The 26,103-nt window shown below is 34.4% G+C and overlaps 1 protein-coding gene across 3 annotated transcripts; it reads right to left on the bottom strand.

Annotated features, from left to right (window-relative positions):
* Positions 1-355: 355 nt before the first annotated feature.
* On the bottom strand, positions 356-25,312 carry LOC124360088 (thioredoxin domain-containing protein 9). 3 transcript variants are annotated; one of them, XM_046813382.1, is made up of 4 exons: positions 25,185-25,312; positions 14,415-14,600; positions 11,822-12,023; positions 356-748 (listed from the first exon to the last, which is right to left on the bottom strand). In XM_046813382.1, the coding sequence occupies exons 2-4, from the start codon at positions 14,598-14,600 to the stop codon at positions 474-476; spliced, it is 663 nt and encodes a 220-aa protein (XP_046669338.1). In that variant the 5' UTR covers positions 25,185-25,312; the 3' UTR covers positions 356-473. The 3 variants fall into 3 exon arrangements, with proteins under 3 accessions (XP_046669338.1, XP_046669336.1, XP_046669337.1); XM_046813380.1 differs by lacking the exon at positions 25,185-25,312 and adding an exon at positions 16,217-16,446; XM_046813381.1 differs by lacking the exon at positions 25,185-25,312 and adding an exon at positions 16,094-16,230.
* Between the last annotated feature and the right edge of the window lie 791 nt (positions 25,313-26,103).

Below are 26,103 nucleotides of genomic sequence, written 5' to 3'. Positions count from 1 at the left end.
AATCTTGGTGGGTTTCAAAATCACCCCCTCTTATAAACTGTGGGCTGACTCACACATTTATATGGACAGTTTATTGAGGAATATTTGAAATTAAATTCTCGTTAAGACAATACCAACAACACAAAGAAAACCTATTTCTGAACACTCAATACAAAATGGTCACTGTTTTGCAAGTTAATAATATGATTACTTCAATTGGAAAGTATGTTGGATGGAGACAATAAGAAATCTAATTTTCACCAGTATTATTTCACTAATACCTTTAAAAGGAGATGTTACATGGAGGTTACCGTTAAAAACCTGTAACCCTTTCACAAAAAATTGGTATTTAGGGAATAAATTATTTAAACTCACATTTGTTAAATAAATTAAATTTATTAGTACAAAAATATTAAAGCATTAGACATTCTATTAGGGAATGTTTGTATTAAATCAAATTAACCTGTTAACAAATGAGTAGTTTTAGTTTCCAGTTACTCAAAGTCATCATCTGATGAATCGTTTTCCCGACCACGAATTGTATGCTTCTTCTGTACAAAAGTCTGTTTATCAGATTTCTTCTTCTTGTCTGGGGGGTTCAGCAAATCACCATGATAGTTGATAGCACCGGATTGTGCTAATCGCCATTCCAATATCTCAGTAGAGAAGTCATCACAATTTCCAAGATCTGTGAAACCTACAATTGTGTCTTTGAAATTATTGTCTTTTAGAACCACTATTGTAGGAATCATTTTGATCTTCAATCTCTCTGGAAACAACACAGATATGAAACATGTTAGGGCCAATTATCAAACTCACTTTACAAATAACAGAAATCAATACTTATACTCTTTACTGAAACAGTAAGCCTATTAAGAAGCAAATGGAACACACAATACCAATCACTAAACCAATTGCTGTTTTGTACCTTACAACTGTTCATCTCATATACAGTATTAGCCAAAATAAACAGTACTGAAATGGTGATATCTTAGTTTGGTCAACACAGTAACATTACATATAGATTTATCAATAAATACAAGTCAAAGGAAGCAAAATCGGTAAAACTCGGGTATTAACATGTTCAATATGACCTCCGTTTAGTTTGAGGTAACTCTCGTACCGTTCTTGTAGGTTTCCCATAATTTGTATGAATAGGGGTTGTTCCATTCTCCAATACACATGGTTATTCTTTCTTTGAGTTAAAAGATGGTAGATGGTGGGTCCTCGCGGAAAATGTTTTCTTTAAACATTCCCCAGATGTAAGCGTCCGGTGTTGTAAGATCGGGGGAGTGGGCTGGGTAAGGAAAGTTTGTTCTGAGGGAGATAAGACGGTTGCCAAAAGTTTGTTGGAGGAAAAAAATGTTGTTAAAGGCAGTGTGACTGGTTGTGCCATCTTGCTGGGACCACTGTGAATTTAACGGCAGGTTTCGTGCACGACAAATTGGTTGCTGCATGGCCCATTTCTAGATATATGGAACTATTCCATATATGAAACAAAAATATATTATGTAAGTATTTAGACAATTATTGTTTGATACTATCTTAAGCATTCTTTATACTAAACTAGGCTCTATGTAGATCATAAACCAATTCCATTACTTTATATAGGGGAATTTTTGTATATACTGTAGTTATGTATATAGCAATTAGTTACAATATCACATCAAAATTATTTTATTAATTTAGTATCTAAGAGTTTTGCTAACAAATAAATAATTTTTTTTTAACAAATATATAAATTTTTCTATTATTTTATAAACCTTTGGCTCATGATCACAAAACCTAAGTAGTTTTTTACGTTGTTTATATACATGTTTTTCACTTGTGGAAAAAGCTCTGAAAGTATTAATCACATTTGTACTAAAATTTGTAAAAAATTTAACTTCCATCATTTTACCCTGGAATGCTGTCCCATTTTTTTTACATTTTACAGCTTTTTATTATAAAATTCATAAAAGAAATACTGTATACATAAGATAAAGTATAACATTTTGTTGTCCAATACGAAACTGGATATTTAAAGGAAAAACCAAACTTGACTTCACCTATCCAAAATTGTATATACCCAAAAGTAAATAACAAATATACACCACATAAATATTTCAAAGTCAAGGCCCAGTAAAAATGCAAAAACAATATTTTTTACAACATTTGAAATAACTATGTTCCAAATGAATAAGAATATATACAAGGTGTTCACAAAAGGCTGTAACAAACTTCTTGAAAAATTTCCACCCACGGCAGGTTTTGTTCCGCTCTCGTTCAAGACTGTTGACAATAGCTTCATGTACACTTTTGGTAACAGCTTCGTACACTTTCGTGTTCGCAATATCTTTTGTTACGGTGGTGCGGACTCTTCCAACTGAAAGACCGGTCTTCTCCCTAATAAGAACGATGGTTAAACACCTGGCAGAGTCAAAAACTATATTCACTTTGGCCACCAGGGCATCGGTCCAAACGATCATCGGGTGTCTGATGCAGTGATCGTCTCCAGCCTTCCTTAAACATTTTGTGCCACTCAGAAACTCTTCTGTGGCTTAAGAGTTTATCATCCCCATAAGCCTTAATGAGTTTATTTAATGTTTGTTTAATGAGTTCAATCGTCTCTGATATGGATTTCCTGAGTTTAAAGGAAAATTTGGCAGCGTAGCGTTGCTCGACGGTCCCGCTCCATGCTGGCATGATGACACCATAAAAGATCACACATCCCAAAAATCTACCTCCTGTCTAAATTAAGCGACTGAATTAAAGTGCGCCTGAGTGGTGTGGGACCTTCCTACCGAGGCCGACCAGTTAGACCCCCTTCCACTGCTCCACTGAGGATACAGTGAACCAGTCCCGATACTTACTGAACAAACCCTTGTATGTTCTGAATAAGTTACACCTACACAAAAACACAATAGATATCATCACTATCCATTTTCAGTTGCAAAATATCAACAACCAGGACCAAAAACAAGAAACAAGCTAACCCAATAACAGCTGTTGTAGCACACAGCTGTTGGGGCAAAGTAATCAACTCATGAATTGAGTACAACATCTCAAAGCAGTATAATATCTGAAAACTGTGCCTCAGAGGTAGCTTAAAATCTCCTCTTTACAATCGTATATAATGCAATTAATTTTAGAAGCAGTTCCAGCGGCACACGCATATTACACAACATAGTGCATGATAAGGAACTGGATTCAGGTTCCAAGTAGTTCATGAAGTGTAAAATGAGACTTGTCCGAAGCATTGGGAGGATTAATTAAAAAATATAAGTGAAAAAATAACACTCCTAACATTAAAAATTATAAATGGTGTAATGTTTTGGTCATTCTAAGAACAAGCACCCCACAGAATTGAAAAAACATAAGATAGGTGAATCAATGGATTTAACCTGCATATATTAAAACTTCATCAAAAACACAAAAAAAGTTGCTCTGTAAAGAAATTGTTATAGTATAATATTTGGCCATGATCAAGTGATAAAGAATGATTAAACATTCCTGAACAATAGTGATAGGACAGATTAATCTACACAGAGTTTGGACTGCTGGTTTTATTGGAATATGCCTATTTAAACTCCTATAAAATTTGTCACAAGGGTCTGTTACAATCAGTGTTTGCCAGATCTAATTCTTTACAAGTTGATCAATACAGGTTAAGGACATTGATCCTGTAGGAGAGCCATGTGATAGCTTCACAGACTTTAGTTCCTAATCTCCCCCCTGCTATGGTGCTAAAACCATGTCCAAATTGCATACTATTGCTGTAAATAGTTTAACAAGAAAAAATGACAACATACTCATTTAACTTGATTGTTTTTCATTAAAATAAGACAAGATAAGGATTTTGGAATTATATAATAAATTTACAATAAAATGTTTTCTTCTGTATGTGCCAAAGTTTTAATAGGTAGATAAATTCAAATAATGGAAAGAGGTTTTAAGCAAATATATTATGAATAAAACCTCTATTTATACTATGAGTTTTAGTTCTGAAATAAATTAATGTACATAAATGTAGCCATGAATAGATCAATAATCTGTATCCGCTTCAATAAAATTATTAACTCTTCTTAACTGATCAAATATAAACATTACTTTTCAAAATTTCCAAAGATTTAATTAAAGTTATGGTAATTAAACAAGTGCAGTCATGACTCATTTTAGCATTTAAATTCATGCCACGTCAAGGTAATATTTGTTATCCTAAAAATACAAACTTGTGGTTTTTATAATTTTTACATTTCTAATTAACTTAGTTTTCATTGGCAAATAAGTAAAAAATTGTGACAACTCATCTTTCATCATCTAGGCACTAGTGTCGCTTTTGAAATTTCTGGCCTTGCCCTGGTTTTTTTGTAACAACATTTCACTCGACCTTTACAACTAAACCACAACTGAATGTGTGTATAAACTCCCATGTAGCAAACATTTCTGTAAAACAAATTTTTTCCAGGACCCCGTAAAGCCAATTTTTTTTAATTTTCTGATCCCAAAAGTGCGCCTGAAGTGGTGGTGGGACCGTTACTACCGGTGGCCGTACCAAGTTTGACCCCCTTCCATCTGCTCCAAACTTAGGGATACAGTGAACCAGTCCCGATACTTACTGAACAAACCCTTGTATGTTCTGAATAAGTTACAACCTACACAAAAACACCAATAGATATCATCACTATCCATTTTCTGTTGCAAAATATCAAACAACCAGAGACCAAAAAACAAGAAACAAGCTAAACCCAATCACAGCTGTTGGGGCAAAGTAATCAACCTCATGAATATGAGTATCAACATCTCAAAGCAGTATAATATCTTGAAAACCTGTGACTCAGAGGTAGCTTAAAATCTTTCCCTCTTTAACAATGCGTATATAATGCAATTAATTTTAGAAATGGCAAGTTTCCAGCGGCACACGCATATTACACAACATAGTACATGATAAGGAACTGGCATTTCAGGTTGCCAAGTAGTTCATGAAGTGTAAAAATTGAGGACTTGTCCCGAAGGCATTGGACGTAGGATTAATTCTAAAAAAATATAAGTGGAAAAAAATAACTTCACCTAACATTTAAAAAATTATAAATGGTGTAATGTTTTGGTCATTCTAAGATAACGAAGCACCCCCACTGTATTGATAGAAAAACATAAGGAGTCTAGGTGATGAATCAATTGGATTTAACCCTGCAAATATATTTAATCTTCCATCATAAACCACAAAAAAAAGTTGCTTCTGTTAAAAGGAAATATGTTATAGTATAATATTTGGCCATGGTTCAAGTGATAAAGATTAACATCCTGAACAATAGTGATAGGAACAGTTTAATCTACCCAGGAGTGTTTGGACAGTGGTTTATTGAATATTGCCTATTTTTAAACTTCATAAACTTGGTCACCCAAAAGGGTTCCTGTACATCAATGTGTTTGCCAGATCTATTCTTGACAAGGTTGTTCAATACAGGTAGGCATTGATCTGTAGGAGCCACAATTGTAGCGCTAGCTTTCACAGACTTTAGTTCATTACTCTTCCCCTGCGATTGGATGCTCAAACCATGGTCAAATTGCAAACTATGCTTGTAAATAGTTACAAGAAAAATGGACAAAATTACTCATTTAAACTATAGATTGTTTTCATTAAAATAAACATAGGAAAAGGATTGAATTATAATAAAATTTACTAATAAATGTTTCTTCTGTACCTGTGCAAGTTTTTAAATAGGCTAGAAAATCCAAATAATGGAAAAAGAGGTTTTAAGCCCATCTTATAATGTAAGTAAAACCTCTATTATAACTATGAGTTTAGGTTCTGTAATAAAATTTAATGTACATAAAAATGTACCAATGAATTAGCTACAATAATCTGATCCGCCTTCATAAAAATAATTTAACATCTTAACTGATCAAAATATAAACATACTTTTCAAAATTCCAAGGATAATTATAAGTTAAGGTATAAAACAAGTTTGCATTTCAATGAAATCATTTAGCATTTTAAAAATCATGCCAGTCAAGTATAATTGATATCTAAAAATACAAACTTGTGTTTTTAGTAATTACATTTTCTAATTTAACTTAGTTATTTTCATGCAAATAGTAAATATTGTGGACAACTCCTTACTTTCATCATCTAGGGCACATAGAGTCGCATTTTGAATTTTGGCCTTGGCCCCAGTTTTTTTTGTAACCAACATTCACTGACCTTTACACTATACCAACCACTGAAATTGTGTATAAACTCCCATGTAAGCAACATTCACTGTAAAACAAATTTTTCCAAGACCCGTAGAAGCCAATTTTTAATTTTCTGATCCCCAAAAGTGCCGCCTGAGTGGTGTTGGGATCCTTCCTACCGTGGCCCCGACGAAGTTGGTCCCCTTCCACTTGCTCCCACTGAGGATACAGTGAACCAGTCCCGATACTTATCTGAACAAACCCTTGTATGTGTCTGAATAAGTTACACCTACACAAAAACACAATAGATATCATCACTATCCATTTTCAGTTTTGCAAAATATCAACAAAACCAGGACCAAAAAATACAAGAAAACAAGCTAACCCAATCACAGCCTGTTTGGGGCAAAGGAAATAAACTCATGGAATTGGAGTACAACATCTTCAAGCAGTTATTAATATCTGAAAAAAACTGTGCCTCAGAGGTAGCTTAAAATCTCCTCCTTTTACAATCGTTATATAATTGCAATCTAATTTTAGAAGCTGTTCCAGCGGCTCAGCGCCCACGGCATAATTACACAACATAGTGCATGATAAGGAACTGGATTCCAGGTTTCCAAGTAGTTCCATGAAGTGTAAAATGGAGATACTTGTCCGACAGCATTGGGAGGATTAATTAAAAAAATATAAGTGAAAAAATAACACTCCTAACATTAAAAATTCTAAATGGTTGTAATGTTTTTGGTCATTCTAAGAAGAACAAGCACCCCACAGAAGTTGAAAAAAACATAAGATAGGTGAATCAATGGATTTAACCTGCATATATTAAAACTTCATCAAAAACACAAAAAAAGTTGCTCTGTAAAGAAATTGTTATAGTATAATATTTGGCCATGATCAAGTGATAAAGATAACATCCTGAACAATAGTGATAGGACAGTTAATCTACCCAGAGTTTGGACAGCTGGTTTATTGAATATGCCTATTTAAACTCATAAAATTGTCACAAGGGTCTGTACATCAGTGTTTGCCAGATCTATTCTTTACAAGTTGATCAATACAGGTAGGCATTGATCCTGTAGGAGCCATTGTAGCTTCACAGACTTTAGTTCCTACTCTCCCCTGCTATGGTGCTAAACCATGTCAAATTGCAAACTATGCTGTAAATAGTTACAAGAAAAACTGACAACATACTCATTAACTAGATTGTTTTCATTAAAATAAACAAGAAAAGGATTGAATTATAATAAAATTTACAATAAATGTTTCTTCTGTATGTGCAAGTTTTAATAGGTAGAAAATCAAATAATGGAAAGAGGTTTTAGCATATATTATGAATAAAACCTCTATTATACTATGAGTTTAGTTCTGAATAAATTAATGTACATAAAATGTACCATGAATAGCTCAATAATCTGATCCGCTTCATAAAAATATTAACTCTTAACTGATCAAATATAAACATACTTTTCAAAATTTCCAAGATAATTAAAGTTAGGTATTAAACAAGTGCATTCATGAATCATTTAGCATTTAAATCATGCCAGTCAAGTATATTGTTATCTAAAAATACAAACTTGTGTTTTTATATTACTTTCTAATTAACTTAGTTTTCATGCAAATAGTAAAAATTGTGACAACTCCTCTTTCATCATCTAGGCACTAGAGTCGCTTTTGAATTTTGGCCTTGCCCCAGTTTTTTTGTAACAACATTCACTGACCTTTACACTAAACCACACTGAATTGTGTATAAACTCCCATGTAGCAACATTCTGTAAAACATTTTTCCAGACCCGTAAAAGCCAATTTTTAATTTTCTGATCCCATACGCTAATAAATTTCAAACAAAACAATTTAAGTATGTCAACAGCCAATCTAACTTGAATCTCAAAGTGTCAAACAAGTTCAGTGACAGTAGTTTTGAAAAATCTTAATCTCTGCACCCCATTATTTAAGTTTTCCATTATCCGAAATAATTAAGATTTTATTACCATACAATTTTTTCAGACTCAAAACTTAAAGGATCTAAAAGTGTTATTGCTGGGCATTCTTGTACAGAGATTGTCCTCAAGCGCCCCTAAAGTTAGATATGAGTAGTGTTAGGGGAGGTATTTTCACTTTTGGGACCCACTTTCGTGTACTGAACCACTGGCACTCTCAAATAGGATTCAAACTCATTAACTAGACAGTGAAATTTTATTACGCATACCTGTTCTTATCCTCTAGAACAAGAAGTTAAAGAACCTACTATTGCACTAAAACCTAGAAGGTCTTCTGTACGGCTTCCGGAGTGACACAGCTTCTGTAGTGATGTGATATTCAAAAGGGATAACCCATGATACAGTTAAAAAGAGAAAGGATTGGCCATTAACACTGCGACATGAGCCATGTACTTATATTCCCTTAGAAGAACCTAATTAATAGTCTCTGAGCACGGATTTTCCCCTGAAACAATCCACCTTTTCAAAATTCCAAATTATTTTTTGGCAAAATATTTCTGTCGAACAAGCTTCAAAGGGGGTGGTGTGGCAATCTTTTTGAAAGAATTTTCCAAATTTGAACCTTTCAAAATTAACTGCAGTGCTGACATGGATTTTGAAGCCGATGGCATCAAAATCAATTCCAATTATTTCGGTAAAATAACAGTCATTGGGATGTACAGATCCCCCAATGGCTGTATTAACTCCTTTTTTGAAAAACTAGAGCAGCTCATGAATTTTATTTTTTCAAACTCAATGAAGTTTCTCATAATCGGCGACCTCAACATTAATGTAATGGACCCCACCGACCCCCTCACCCAGCGGCTGCGCGATATTCTGAACTCCTTCAACCTAAATTGGTCTGTGAATTCACCAACACGGGTGACCGCTACGACGAGCACAGCCATCGACAATGTGATCACCAACATTCATGACACCACGGTCTCTGTTTTAAACACTGCGATCTCTGACCACTTTGCGCAGGAGGTCCTGGTTCATGGATGCAAGCTGGAAAATCAAAACCCAAAATATAAAATTGCAAGATCTGTCAATTTTCAAAACATTTGCCGACTGAATAAATTGCTGGAGCACGAGTCTTGGGCATTTTTAAATGAGTTTGAGAATGTTGAGGACAAGTTTCAAGCTTTCAGTAATAGTTTCAATTATTATTTGGATGTTGCTTGTCCGTTTAAAAAAACTAAACAAAATCAAAAACCACGGAAAAATGGCTGGTTGACTAAAGGAATTCTTATATCTCGAGACAAGCTTAAATTCTACCACAACATTTTTATTCGAACCCAAAACGAAGATTTCAAAACTTTCTTTAGAACATACCGCAGGATCTATAGAAAAGTCATACGAGCCGCCAAAGCCTATGACATCAATAGAGCCTTAGGTAATTGTGAAAATTTCTCAAAAACTGCTTGGAAAATTATTAACAACCTTTCTCGAGATATAAACTCAAAAAAGTCTTCCCAACCGATTGCAATCAAAATTGAAAACAAAATTTACGAAGATCAATTTCAAGTGGCTAACCAATTCAATAAATACTTCTCTACCGTGGCTACAATGAACTCGTCATTTAAAGAATCTCAATCACACGGAAGAGAAGTCAGTGATCCGGTTGCATCCATGGCCTTGGCCCCTGTGTGGGAGGGGGAGGTAGCAAATGTCATACAGAGGCTGAACACAAAAAAAACCAGTGACGCCAATGGGATGTCCGTATGGCTACTCAAACGTTGCTATAAGCACATTTTGAGACCGCTCACAAAATTGATCAATTTCTCATTTGAAACTGGAAATTTTCCATCTTCTTTAAAGACTGCCAAAGTCATTCCGATTTTCAAAAAAGACGATCTTTGCCTCGCAAGCAACTATTGTCCAATCTCAATTCTTCCTGTGTTCAGCAAAATTTTTGAAAAATTATTTTATGAAAGACTGGAAAGCTTTCTAGAAAAAAACAAAATTCTGAATCCAGAACAATTTGGATTCCGAAAAAACAAATCCACAATTGACGCGGTGAACAGCCTTCTGGACAATGTTGTCGATGGACTGGAAGGTCGTGAACATGTGCTAAGCATATTCCTCGATCTTTCCAAAGCCTTTGACTGTGTGCATCATGGGACACTGCTGCAACAGTTAGAAAAATGTGGTGTCCGGGGTCTCCCACACTTATGGCTCACGTCTTATCTAAAAGATCGAGATCAGCGTGTGATGATCTCGAGCGTCGTTTCCAGCAAAATAAAAATGGCTCATGGTGTCCCTCAGGGATCTATCCTTGGACCTCTCCTTTTCCTGATTTATGTCTGTAGATTGAACTCAGTAATCCAACTTGGGGCACTGGTTCAATATGCTGACGACACGACTCTCTGTTTCAAAAGCAATTCAAAACAAGACCTGGAAATCAAATCTTTTGTGGGATTGAACGCATGCATTCAATATTTCACAGAATTGAACTTGACAACTAACCAGTCAAAATCAAGTGTCATCAATTTTTGTCTTCGTCAGCATGATCATGCGATGCGACCTTCTGTCTTTGCGGATGATGCCCTTTTAGAGGATACAGATTCCACAAAGTTTCTGGGGATGTTCCTTGACAGAGGACTGACCTGGAATGATCATGTTGATAGCATCTGTGCTAGAGTTACCACAGGCATATTTGCCCTACGGCACCTAGCAAAGATCTGTACCCTAGAGGTTCTAAAAACGGCCTATTACGGCCTAATCCATCCACATCTTGTGTATGGATTAAGACTCTGGGGAGGATGTGCCAAAAACAAAATGGAGCGGGTTTTCAGGCTCCAAAAAAAAGCAGTCAGGATAATTTTAAAACTGAATTATAGAGAGTCGTGCAGGGCATCTTTCGGGGAGCTGGGATTGATGACATTGCCCTGCCTTTACGTTTTTGAGGTGATCGTGTACTGCAGATCGAGATGTGCCTTGATAAGTGGCAGGGACGTTCACCAATATGAAACTAGAGGCAGGGACAACTTGCGAACTCATCAACACAGACTGGCATTATCGCAACACCTCCCTCAGCAGGTGGGTGTCAGACTAATCAACAAGCTCCCTGAGGATATCAAAAACTCCAACAACCTCAATCAATTCAAAACTCGTCTCAGACGCCTGTTGGTGTCTAAAGCGTTTTAATCGATTGATGAATTCATGACGAGCCGTTGGGATGATTGAAAATCATGGATCCGAAGTCTGTGTGATTGTGTCGTGAGAATGCTGAGATGTAAGTATGACTGTGAGTGAATGTGTAGTTAGGATATATTTTATGATGAATTTGACTATTGCAATACAATGTTACATATTGTCAAACACGCAATAAAGAGATTATGAATTATGAATAAAAAAAAACTTGTAAATATTTCCTTAAAGCAAACTTCCTCAGGCAGATAAGATAAGAATTTATTATAAGAAACCTGTTTAGTTCCTTTAATTTGTTCCTTTAGATTAATAATAATTATTATTATGTGTATCTTTTCTGTTCCTGTGTTTATTGTAAAATCTTGATGGAAATAAACTCATTCATTCATATAGGACAGCCGAAATAGCAGTAAAGTGTGTCCAACCAACTAAAAATATACAGTAATCTAGTATTTCTTAGGTATATACAGGTAGTATATGGGTATTGCTTTAGCTCGACTTTAACTCAGTTCTATCACACTAGCACATACTATGTTATTTCAAGTAACACTTACGTGTTAAAAATGGAGCACGATCAACATCCAGTCTACAAAACCTTGTCTCTATATGTTTTTTGCACAGTATGTTGAAGTGGTAATCAACTATCTTGCAACGGGGAGTGCTGTGTTTAAAGAAATGCACAATAACATCTGGTGATTTTTTGGTCACCTCAAAGAACTCCTTTTCTTCAGTCAATTCTTCATATTCTCCATGACCCTAAAAGAGAATATCAACTATCAAACATCATTAAATACTTAAATTAGGTAGCAAAATACTAGCAAAAGCACTGACTTATTAACCATATGTAAAACCCTACTATTAAACTGCAAAAAAACTTTACAATATGAATATATTGTTATCTATTTATATCATCCATCTTCTACAGATATATTGCTTGAAGAGTAATAAATGATCAATTTAGATGTTACATTTTCAGCACTTAACCCTTTGCGCTCGAAAGGCCAGCAACACTGGCCTCTCCAAGGTTGCAGACAGCTTGCGTTAGTTTTGTCGTAGTTTGCCCTGGCAATTCTTATGGCCAGTAAAGATGGTTGTGTTACCTTCATTGACAGCTTCTTCTTCTTCTATGGGGCAGCCTATTGCTATGCACATAAGTCTCAAGGGCCTTTTGCGCACCCCGGAAGCACACCATGAGGCCTACCAGTCTATGATTTCAGCAGCTCCACAAACCGCCGAAAACAACTTATCAGGTCCTCCTGGGGAAATTCACAACCCTTGTCCAAACTACCAAAGATGGCATACCACTCCTTTGCTATTGTAGGACAATCAAAGAGGAAGGGTTTGGCAGTTTCATCCTGCTCATCACATATTCTACAGAGCGGATCCTCCCGAAGGATGCCGACTCTGTAAAGATGCTTCCTCAGGTGACAATGTCCTGTGATCAGATCTATAACCCAAGAGGACATCTACTTAGTGAGAGAAGGTCAAATGCCACTCTGGAGGAAGGTGACTGTAGTACCATTCTGCTCATTCTCATGCCTGGATGCAACCTCAGCATAATTCATATTCAGCAAATTTTAAATTTATTATTTGAAAATTTTTTTATTGACAATTTTCTACACAGAAGTTTACATCTTTTACACAAGCCCTACAGAATTTGCCAAGTAATTATAGAGATGAATTAAATCAAATTTTCCTAAATGTCTGTATTTTTAAAAATATGTAAATCCCTACTTACTCAAATCCAGTTGAAAAAAATCTCAAGCACAACCAACTACACTAACAAAAATTATTCTAAAAAATAGCAATTAATTGGAGAAAGTATTAAATGTGCTATCTACAGAATTAAGTCAAAGTATCTTACTGTTATATACAGCCCACTTAGTACATACTCTAGAGTGATTGCTATGAGGTGTTTGGTTTGAAAGACAACGTTTACACTATGTTTATCCTATATAGTTAAACACTTCAATGTAAGTTTAAAATTTTTTCTAATTATGTTCTAGACAATTCATTGAACTTACAATGTATTTTTATTTTGGTTTACTTCATTTAACTTTATTTCACTTAGGGACAAGATAAGGTAACCCCTCATTGATTGCACTTGGTCCCAAAAGAACCGGTGCGTTGATTCCGTAATAATAGGTTGTTCAAGATGGGTTAAGGATGAGAATAGGGACCACCTCCTATTGAGATCCCATTAGTATAGATATTGGACACTATCTCAGTTATGTTACCTTGGAAGATAGGGAGACTAGCTCTGTTCGAGCCTCTTCCAGTCAGAGCAGGAGAAGCCGTACGCCCTCATGTTTAGGCTTTAAAAAGCCTTTAACATTAAGGGAGTGCTCGAGGAGGGTTTCCTTCTGGCTGGTGTACACCTTCCAGTTGAACCTACACTGAGTACATAAAACACTGAAGTGTCACTTAAATTTGGGCAACCTTATGGATGTCCAGTAGTAGCACATCACTAGCTGCAAATGTTGAGATATTGGGGTGCAAGGGTAGATCAAAAGGTCTAGTCTACTGTGGAAGATAACCCTTAAGTGTTAAGGGCTGTAGACATAAGGGCGTGCCATCCCCTGCCTGCTTTGACTGAAGAGGCTGGTACAGAGCTGGCTTCCCCTTCTTCCTGACATTAATGCCCAAAATCCTTCCTCATGGATCTTAACAGGAGGTGGCCCCTACCACCAACCTAATCCATCCAGAATATGCTGTCGCTTCAGAAGCAGTGCAAAGGTATTTTTAGGACTAGGTGGAATATTTCTAAGCTTCTGTCCTAAAACAACAAAAAAAACAAAAAAAAAAAAAAAAAAAACATTAAGAGAGCCCCAACCACTCCCACAGCCACCCTCCGCTGTAAACTAGATCTATTGACAAGACTTTTGTAACCTCTTATCTCTGTTAGTTATGTGCTCCTGAAAATCCATTGGAGTTTTCCAGATTTGTGATATACGCTATTGGTATTTCTTGTGCCGAGTATAAGTTCTACTGTCAGGTATAAACCACCCAGAAATGAATCCTGGGGATTTGTTTATCTTACTTTTTACTGTATTACTTAGCTGAAGTACATATTTGGTTAAATTACTTTGGTTAGTGCAGGAAACAAATTGTTCAGTAACCCATTAAAATAAAAAAAAACCAACTCACAATGGACAGCCAGTGTTGTTTCTGTTTCGCTTGTTTCTTCAACTCCTCTAAGCGTTCTTGTCTTATTCTTTCAATTCCATCACTATCCAATTCATCAAGCTTCTGAATTTCTGCATCTAGCTGTTGTTCTACTGTCTGTGCAACTCTGAGCACTTGTTCTTGAATTACCTTATCTACAGACTGCATCTATGAAAAAGACATTTAATGTAAGAAAAACAAAGACATACTATGTTACAACCTGTGGTGAATTATATTGCAATCATTATCAATATTGCAGTGAATGAAATAAATGTTGCACCACTGCAATAAGAGCCACTGTTACTAGGCACAATTCCATGAGTAACAGTGTAATTTGGGAGTGGCAGTCACTCCCCAGAATTTATAAATAAAATAACAATAATTTTAAAATCCAATCTTAGAAGAGTAACTAATTTGTTTCATTATTACACAATTTAACTTAAAAATAAAGCAATTTAAATTATTCTAAGCTTATCAATATAAGTTAGGAGTTCCCGGGTAATTTAAAACAACTACTTAGGTACAGGCAGAAGAAAATTTACACTGGACTTACAATATAAAAACTGCATGTTCTGTGCTATGGTTGCTCTCGGAACATGAATGGCCTACAGTTATTGAAGAAACCTCAACGGCAGTGTACATTCATCACAACATATTCATTTAGTACGTATTTGTTACCTATCACAATTACTGTTAAGTCCTTCAAACCGTACAACCTAATAAGCTGTAAAACCTTTAAAAATAGCACACTGTTACAATTCTTTAGGATAGATGTGTTTACATTTTTTAAATTTTATATATATATATATATATATATATATACACACGAGGCGTGTTCAGAAAGTAAGTACCGTTTCATTCTACCGCTGCCGCAGCGCTGCAATCGGTGTTCCGCATAATGTATAGATTTTCTTTTATAGATAGTAATAGACAGTTGAAAGCTTATGAAGAACCGTGAAACAAAATTTAAAAAGTGGCATATCAGCCGACCTGTTTGCAGATTATCTCTATAAGTATATGTACAGAAGAGAAGTACAGTTTTCTAGAGAATATGCTTCAACGACTTCTTGAAAGCGGTTAATCATTACCGCTACCCAGGAGAAAACATATAAATAATTACATATATTTCGTTTAGTTATAAATATTTTTTATGTTGTTATCATTTCATTATTATTTATAATTTTTTTTTATTTCCAGTCCTAATTATTTGTTTGATCCTTACAACTCATTCATTATTTATAAGTTTATCACTTTGTGCATTATATTAATTAAAAATATGATTGTTATTATGACTAAAGATATTGATATGATTTAGAAACTCGTATTCGATAAATGAATATTAAGTATCGATGATTGCACTGATCAATATAAAACTGGGTCTGCTTATCCTACTCTAACCGTATTACTTAAACTAGTGAACATAATATGTGTAATAGTTTTATAGTCATCCCAAATTTGGATTAATATGTTTACTACCGAAGGTATAAATATCAAAGCCAGGTGGTGATGGCAATCTATTGCTAACCTATTCTTACAAAAATAAAATCTATAGCCAATTACCAATTTTAGTTCAGAAGGCTAAAATGAATTTAATTAGTATTGAATAAGCTATGCCATGAATAAACGGCTAAGACAATACTGTTTTAATCTATAACATTTACTTTTTGGCCAATCTTTAAACGATATACTATTACAGAGAATCTGTACTCAATGTAGCCTTAAAATTAACTTAGGCTATAATTTTTTTCCAAAAAATTATAAAATGATTGTGATTTGTTCTGTACCTTGTCAATGTATACTTATTTTCAATCGCCTCTCCTAATTAATGACTGTAAAAGCGAAAATTTAAATTGAAAAATTAAACCACGACAATTTAAGGTTTTCACTAACTTATTCTCACTTTCACTGTCTGCAGTCTGCTGCAGTAGGTGGAACGCCCGCCCACACGCAAACGTTAATTTTCTGTTTGCTCTTGCCTGCCTACACAACCTGTCAATGACTCTATGCTCATTGCTCATTTTTTGTCAGTCAAGTCAGTCAAACACTGGTAGTTGGTTGGTAGGCTGTAGTAACTTAGGATAAAAGGCACCTCCGAAAAGGAGAGAGAGCACTTAATACATAATCCTAAAAAAACGAAAGCAATAATTTGTAATGATGCAGGCAAAACCGTTGAATGTTTGCAGTGCAACTAATTGTGGACATGCTACATGTACATATACTTTATTATAAAGTGGTCTAACACTCAAGTGAAACCTGTATTTACAAAACGTGTCTTATCCCAAAAAAATCAGATATTGAGTTATATACATTACTGAATTCGTCTGCTACAGCCGGATCTTAATATGTTGGCTGTTTGTTCCAAAAAAAATTCTTATCAAATAATATTTCATGTTGAAATATTAAAAGTTTTCCATAACGTGTCTTATCCTCTTACAGTTTGTTCCAAAAAACGTCTTATCCATTATGTTCCAAACAAAGTCTTATCCTAAGTAGCCATATTGGAAATTAATATTGAATGTTCCAAAAATGAGTCTTATCCATTCAGATCTTTTACTATTGACCAAAATTTACAAAAAAAATCTGTAATTTAATTTAGTTTCAAGATTATTTTGTGTTGAATGTAACCTAAATTTGGCTAGCCTGCATTTTACAGACGTTTGTGTAATTTTTTTGTGTAATTAGATCCCAACATCTGGAAAATCTCTTGACTGACTGAATAAGCATTGTTCATGTTACTAGGTTATTGCTACTAGTTTCATTGTTTGTGAGAAATGGAAGACAGTTTTATAAGAAACGCTTCTCCTGGAGAAGCTAGATTGAAAGGGCGTCATCCTGAAAAACTGGAAAAAAGACCAAAGAGAAGAAACAAAGGTAAGTAAATATAAGTTTCTTATTAGGACCGTGAAAATCATAACCCCATTTATCCTAGCTTACACGTCATCATTCTTAGATCTCACTTTATTATTTAATTGCATTAATTTATAAATTAACGTGACAAAACTGATGTTTTGTTTTATTTTCAGAAAATCAGCCAAAGATGTTGCCAAGAATGCCTACATGTGGTCACAACAGTAAAGCTTACCAATGTGCAACACTTAGCCAACGAGACGTGAACCATTTTCATCATATTGTTTACGAGGGTTCCAGACAAAATCACTCAGGATGGAGTTATTCTCAGATTACTGCAATGCCAGTACACCAAAAAGAAGCCGGCAAGTCAAAGAAAACAGCCAGAAAAGGTATGACAGTTCAATATTATGTTAAAAAAAGCCACGCTTTGCTCCTGGTGCACCTTCCAAAGTTCCAGTGTGCCAAAAAAACATTTATAAATATTCTGGGAGGAATTTTCTAAAACTAGACTCCAGAATCTATGCAAAACACACTATATGAAGGGGAAAGACTTCAAGAAAAAGAGGTGGCGATAGACGCTCACGTAAGTATGAATCCAAGCGATCTGCTATCTCAGCATTCATTGAAAAACTGAAACCACTCGAAAAACATTATTGTAGAGGAAGGTCTTCAAGAGTTTACTTACCTAGTGAACTCTCACTAAATAGATTATGAAGGATGTACAATGAGACATGTGAAGATAATAACCTTAGAGTTAAAAAAATACTTCTTCCGCTTATATGTCAGAAAAAACATATAATATTGGGTTTGGGCAAACCATCCACAGATGCTTGCTCCTATTGCCTTCAATTAAAGCACTTGTTATCCTCTGCTACTAATGAACAAGACAAAAACCAGATTTATTATCGCAAAGAGAGTACACTCTCTCAAGTACAAAGAGTTTTTCTCTGCTTTGAAAAAGAAAGAAGACAGCACTATGGTGCTATCATATGATTGCCAGAAAAATCAGGTGCTTCCCAAAGTACCTGATCAGTCTGCATATTACTCCAGACAGTTATACATTTATAACTTCACTGTATGCAGAGGTTCTTCTAGGGACCCTTTAGACAAGAATACCGTTTACATTTATAAATGGACAGAGAATGATTTCCCAAAGGGTTGTAATGAGATAGCAAGTTGTGTTTTTCACAACTTACAAGCAGTTCCCATTCCACAGAATGTTTAGTAATATAAGACTTTTTGCCGATGGGCTGTGGGGGGCAAAATAAGAACACCCTTATAGTTGGAATGGGTGCAAAATGGCTTTTAAATCATGCCCCACAACACGTAACTGAAATGGAATTTTATTTTCCAGTGGTAGGACATTCATTTCTACCACCGGACAGAGTATTTGCCCGCATTGAAAAATCAATAAGAAAAACTAGTGAAATTATTCTTCCTGATGACTATATCAGAATATTCGAGGAAAATGGAACAGTCATTCAGTTGGGGAGTGAAGGATGTCCCAACTTTGACTGGAAACAATCTGTTACTGAGATTCAGAAAAAAGCCAGCTTAATTGGCATTTTCAATTCAATCCAAGTAAAAGGATTAAGCTTAAACTCAACAGAGTTAAAAACATTGTTTACGTTCGTGGAGAGGTGAATTACAGAACAAACCTAAACGTCTTCCGTTCTGTTTTTGAAATCTGGCAAGTCCTACGAAGCCTAGATCCTGCGATCATTCAGCCTGGGAGAGCTATTAACCAAGCTAAATTGACAGACGTAAAAAAGTTATTGACTGCACATTTTGGAAATGGATGGGAGCGACTAGAGAATTTATCTTTTTATACCAAACTAGCTGAAGTAGGAAGAGATGCTGAAGAAGATGATGAAAATATCTGTGCAGACACTCAATTGAAGACCCATTGCAACTCACATGTATTTAAAAATATGTGTTCTTAGTTTTATAGTATTTTTACAAAACTAAGTAATTAAGTTAAGTAAAATTTCATGAAATGTAGGTTTGATGTATTTTGTTCTGTTTAATATGTTTTTCCAGGATAAAATTTAACTTATTTCTTTATAAACTAGTATTTAAAAAAGTAATATTAGAACATTTCTTTAAATTAAAAAGCTTTTAATGTATATTTCTCAATTTAAAAATGTCTTTATTTATTAAAGAAATGTAAAGAAATCTTTGTGTTTTTCCAAAACATGTCTTATCCCAAAGCGTTATGTTCCAAAACTTACCTTATCCATAGTCAATTCCAAAACGGGTCTTATCCAACTTTTTACATAAATAATACAAATGAACTAATGAATCTAGTTAAAAAGTATTCCTTAATAGTAAATCTATAATTCTTAATAATTAAAATGGTATAATACAGTGTATAAGTAAACTATTAAAATAACATAGTGTAACAGTTTTTTGCATTTCCCCAACAATTGTGAAAAGTGGACAAGGAACGTTTTGGAAATACAGGACTCAAGTAGCAAGTTCAACCAGAAATGTATTTTAAAGACTTTTTTCCTCTTTTTTTAAGCCTCAGCTTTAAGCTATGACGGCCTCATTGAACACTGGCTATCATGTCTATTCCTGATTGGCCCTCCCCGGGATTTGAACCCGTGATCTCTCAGTTAGAGAGCCGAGACTATATCCATTAGTCTACGGAGGAGGACTATTTTAAAGACAAAAATATATCATAACTTAGCGCCTTCAAATAGTGTTTGGCTATTTAATATGTGTATAAAACTATCTAATAATTGCAGTTTATAATGTGCAGGGGCTTTGAAAACTGTTATCTTTTATCTTCTAAATTTAATTTGTAACTGCTTAAATTTGTAGATTTAAACCATTCCCGAATCCGCCTGAAGACAAACAAAAATTTCATTAAAATCTGCCCAGCAGTTTTGAAAAAGTTTAGTGACATACATTCGTTCAAAAGAAATACACACACACACAAACGCGCGCGCGCGCGATTCGAGCCCGAGGGAGCAAGTATACTTTTTGTCACTCAACCATTATTTAAATTAAATAAGGCTATTGCCGTTTATACGAATTTAATGAATTTTTATTTATTTATTTTTAACAATAAATGTAATTGACTTATTCCTCAAATCCATCTTTATTGGACTTTACTAGCTCAGATTACAAATGCCAGGATAAAGAAACATGATATTATGTAGATGAGCATATCTAAGGATCTAAAAATAGACAGACGAAGTTGAAAGGAAAATGAGATGTCACATTGGAAATTTTCAACTCGTATTCTAAAGCACGCAAATTAGGATCTGATCGTGGGTCTGGTTATGTGAAATGGTTCGCGTTAAAAAATGGGTAATCTGAGGCGTGTAAACTTAATCATATTTAAAAAATATTAAGTGGAGAAAATAAATTTATATTGGACAGTGGTTGTGTACATTCATTTAAATAAGGTGGGTGAAAAGGTGCAAAAGTGGTCGGGATTTATTTTCCTTTTATATTTTATGTTTTACTGCAGTGATCCAAAGCTGTAGGCAAGGTAAGTAAACGAGCAAAAGGAACAATTGATAAATAAATAGTAGATTAAAACATTTGTATTCCTTTTGAATTAATGCAAATAAGTACAATAGTACAATCAACAGTCATGACACGAACTAGAAAAAACTGATTGATTTATTTAACCGTAATGAGCATTTATTCTGTGCAAGAACAATCTAATATTTTATTACATCACCCCTAATACGTTCTTCAATATTAGAGTATTTAAAATCTACATACAATGTGATTTACTTGGAACGAATAACCATTTGGTGATATAGTCTATGTTCTATTAAAAACTGTTGATGTATAGTGCTTTACAAATTAATATTTTTCATTAATATGCTTGTTGTTCTTTAAATTTATTTGTTTTATCAACGACGACAGCTTACTATTTTTATCGGCTACGTTTTCACCCTGGATGAGGAACAATCAGTACGTCTGTTGATAATCCCTTAAGGGGAGTCTAAATTGAAAAAAATTATTTTTTTTCAATTTTGGGTTTTTTATTGAATATTACAGTTTGAAATTTCCTCTTTCCAATGATATATAACACTTTGTAATACAAAAATCATAAAGCCATGAAAAAAATCAATAAAATAAGGCCTGCAACTCAGTTTTAGTAAAAAAGCTCCTTGGTCATGCAGCTGTATCAATCTGAATCCCTACCTTATGGACCTGATGTAGTAATTAGAAAACTAGAATGCGTAGGTCATGTACAGAAGCGTATGGGGACTCGCCTACACACTCTAAAAGATAAATGTAAAAAAGAAAAATTGTCAGATGGGAAACCTTTGTCTGGGAAAACCCGACTAACGACTGCTGCGGTTCAAAAGCTTCAGACGTTTTATGGATTATCAATTAGGAGGAACACCCATAGTGTAGTTGAGATGAAGAAAGCTGTTTGGGCAACATATTTTCATGTCCAATCTACAAATGAAACGCCAACATATCAATTGTATCCGAATGATGAAGTGACGTAAATTTAAAAAAGCAGAACTCGAAAATAAATCCTATGACCATGGCAAACATTTCCATCTCCCTGAAACCATTATGTTGAAATTAAAACCAATTTTCAAGAGCCTGTCTGATCCAGAGTTATTAGCAAAGTGCCTCAAAGGGAAGTCCCAGAACCCAAATGAGTCACTAAACAACCTCATATGGTCTCGTATTCCTAAAAGGACTTTTGTACGATCGCACACCTTGACATTTGGCGCACATGATGCTGTGCTATCATTTAATGAAGGGTTTTCCAGCAAGTGTAAAATATTAGAGGGGTTAGGGTTGGAAGTAGGATCTAACATGCTTGCCGCTATGAAGAAGATGGACTTGGACCGACTCCGAAAAGCAGAAAAGGCCATGACTGACCTTGAAAAAAATCCGACAAAGCAGGACATTAGGCAAAAGAAGACTGGAAGACATTTACCAGGAGTCAGAAGACCCAGAGAACCCATCTTATGGTGCAGGATTACACTAAAAGTAATATAACTTATATTTTGGTGTTAATTTTTACATTTTTGCAGTTTTCCGCAAAATAGCATTTTTGTACATTTGATGTGATATATCTCAAGAACGGTTATGGGTAGGATAGCCAAAGTTTTACTGTAGCTGCATTACTATAAACACTAGTTCCTGCTAAAGTTTCAAAATATTCCAATTATAAATAAAAATTTAACAAATGGAAAAATATAAAAAATAATTTACAAAAATCATATTTTTTTTTTAAAAAATCACCAATTTTTTTTATTTTTTACCAATAATAACAATAATTTACGCGGAACTAACTAAAGAGCTGTTCTTTCAAACAAACAAAAATGTAGGTTTCTAGGTTACTTACTTCCAGAGAATGATATGTAACATAAAGTTAACATTATCGTTAAATGGGATTTAGACTCCCCTTAAGCATATAACTACTTTTTCCAGTAAAACGGGTGTTTCCAGTCATTATTCCAAGCAATATCACCATGTATTTTTTACTTCATTCTATCATTACTAACATTTTTTCCTTATTTTAAACTCGCACAAATTTATTTGCCATTTAATTCTCCTCCCCCCTACCTAATCCCAACAACATTCCCCTTCTGCTGATAGTCTGAAGAGTAAGTACAATCACGTACAAAAAGGAAGTTTATAGAAGATTATGATTTACTGCAATTTACCAGAACTTCATTCCAGTAAAAATCAACTTTTAATTCAAACTTTTAAATTAATTCATATAAAATAAAAGAAGCTCGCGAAAAAGTAAATTTTTTCAACTTCTTTTTTTAACAAATATTCTGTGGAATGGAGATTTTAGGCATTAAAGACAGGAGTTTGGTGAAAAATACGTTGCCATAGGGGGTTTCTTGAAAATTACCAGATCTTATATGCCATTATCGGCAACAGATAGCAAAAATAATTAAGAGCAAAAGTTGTAGAAAATGTTATTATCTTTAATTTTGTATACGTATACATTTTCAGTAGGTCCAACCTCTATTGACAAGAACACCCAAAAGGGACATTTGAACCCCACCTCTCTCCCCTTTTTCTGACACGCCTGTGGTTGAGTTCTTTAGGTAAGTTGTACTACCCCATAGAATGTAATATAGTTGGTATTTCCGCGTAGTGACTACCTTTCTAGACTCCTCATTCGGATGTTCGTTCACTAGAATTAATACCAGAGCTACTCAATATAACACATTTTTATAGTATATTTATAATTTCTGCTTATATTTCGGTCATTGCAAGGTATCCCACAACCATAACGTTTTAAGTAACGTACGATTACAGCTATAATAGTGACGGATGTTAGACCTTTGGAAGAAGAAGCACGGTATTTGCGAGCTGACAGTTACCAGAGAAAACTTTTCATCCGATTTTACCGCCGCAGATAAATGTTTAGATGTAATTTCAGATTTAATTGGACAAAAAACATCACACTTCAGCAAGTATTCTACACCGAAAAATCAGGGGAGAGCGTTAAGTTTGCTTCCAAAAACGAATGACCTGTCTCAGAGTGTAAAATAAACATAACACAAAAGGGCATTTTAGCATGCAGTAATCCTGTGGCTGCATATAAAAATGTTATGATGAACTCTCTCTTTCAGTTTTCTACTAAAATCAAAACAAAGCATGAATGTACAGTAATTCCTTGATTTTAAAACAGTTTCTTCAGTTACAAGATGTAATAAAATATAATGGATAGCATAACAAGCGTTAATTCTTATTGATAGTACCACTTTACATCCAACTGATGAGGTATTAGTCAAAGACAACATCAAAGACAATTTTTGCCACATAATGTAACCTAATTCTGGCAGTCAATGGATTAAGGAGTTTTGCAAAATATAAAAATGCATGATCGTAATATGCTTTTACAAATACTAATTGAAGAAGAACTTTCTTTTTTTGTTCTATTTTAAGCCTCAGCTACAGCTATGTAGGCTTCGATGTGCAATGGTTTATTTTCAAAGTATACAGACTTTTTTCGTGTCTATACATTATTGGCCCTCCCCGGGATTTGAACCCGTGATATCTCAGTTAGAGGCCGAGACTATAACCATTAGTCTACGGAGGAGGACAAGAAGAACTTTCAATTGATTAGTCAGAGAGATACTAAAGAGACAATCATATATGTTACTTATTGGGCTGCTAAAGGTTGAAATATGTAATGAAACTCTAATGTAAAGTCTTGGAAACAAATCTCTGCTTAATACTTTAATTTGAAGAATCTAATGTTCCGGACGCAGAACTAATGCCATAACTTTTTCATGTCTCTAAAAAAACCTTTGCACTGGAAAGCAGAAGCGGACGAAGATTGTCTTCAAGTATGGATTTTTCAAGACGACCAAAGAAAATTGCCGAAGAATGGCCATCAGAAACTGAGTGATGATTACATTGTTTAAATGGTTATTAATAGTCAAGAATAAGACGTTATTGAAAGTAGGGAATAAGAAGAGTACATTACAACAAAACTTGTTACACACGCAGTTGCTGCCATTGCATTTGAAGCGGTGGTTCACTATGTTGTGTTGCTTTATGCAGCGTTAGCACATAGCATCGCCATTCATCAAGCAGGCTTAACTCCTCTAAACGCCAAAATAATATGACCGAATTTATTCCAAGTAATTATTGTTTTGTAAGTAACGAATTTTATTATGAATAATTTGATGTGTTTCTTTTCGTTTAAATAAACCTACATAATAATTCTAATACATGGGTTTTATTTTATCTGTAAATTCTTTTAATATGTAATATTCAAACGGAATGGGTTGATAGGCCTCGAAATATATCTTGCTAAGAAAATGTTACAATGCAATTTTAATCAGTGACTGATATTTATTAACTATAATAATTACGATTTATAAAAGGCTGTAAGAATGTGTGTATAATAATTATTGTGATTAACGATGGGACTCTCACCTTATGACTTCCAGTAATCTCGGCATGACCATTAGAAGTGTTGTAGGTAACATAGGCTAGTTAATTAAATGTGTATTACTGTCCATTCCATTATTTCTGTTGTCACGTTATCGCCATAGACTGTTCTTGTTCTGTCGCGTTCTGCTGTTCTGATCTACAAAGAGGAACATTATATATTAACTGCCTCATGTTTTAAGTGAATATAATCTTTTTTGCTTAATCTCTTCTTGTTATGTTAGTAGTTATTCGACGTAGTTATTTATATCGATTTTAATCTATCATAAATATAGCCTATGCTGTGCTTGTTTTGTTATTATTGGTTAATTAATGCTGTTAGGTACGATATAATACCTTTTCTAACCCGTAAGCATTATTAACGTCTATAAAGAATATTTGGCTAGTTATAAGCATTCTTGTAATCTCATCTTAAACAAAGCGTACCCTTTCTCTCGCAGCAGTACACGAAAACCCACTCCGACAGCACATTAAAAATTAACAAACCGCAGAGCTTTAAAAGGGCACTATTTTCGGGATTTATAAAGCCTTTGTTTATTTACACAAACTATATTAACTTGAGTTAGAGTAGATCCACCATTTTTGACTTCTATATTTCGGGGGATGTAATATCCCCGTCTTCAGGAAGTTTTAGATATAAATTAATATAACGACAAAACTATAAAACGTAAACGAGAATCAAGAAAACATAAATGTAAATACAGTGCATAACATTTGATGCACTAATGTTATGCACTGTGTTTATATTAATGTGTACAATCAGAAGTATGACACCACTGTGCAGTGTAGAAATTCTCAAACAAATATATGTGTTCCATGTTAATCACCGTATTTCATAATGTCTCTCCATTTATGGAGCAACCAAAACAGAAACCCTGAATGAAATTCTTGAAGTTCAAAATAA

This window comes from Homalodisca vitripennis, chromosome 4 (assembly GCF_021130785.1).
Source record: "Homalodisca vitripennis isolate AUS2020 chromosome 4, UT_GWSS_2.1, whole genome shotgun sequence".
NCBI lineage: Eukaryota > Metazoa > Arthropoda > Insecta > Hemiptera > Cicadellidae > Homalodisca > Homalodisca vitripennis.
The sequence above is the reverse complement of the archived record's forward strand: the minus strand, read 5'-3'. Positions and strand labels throughout refer to the sequence as shown.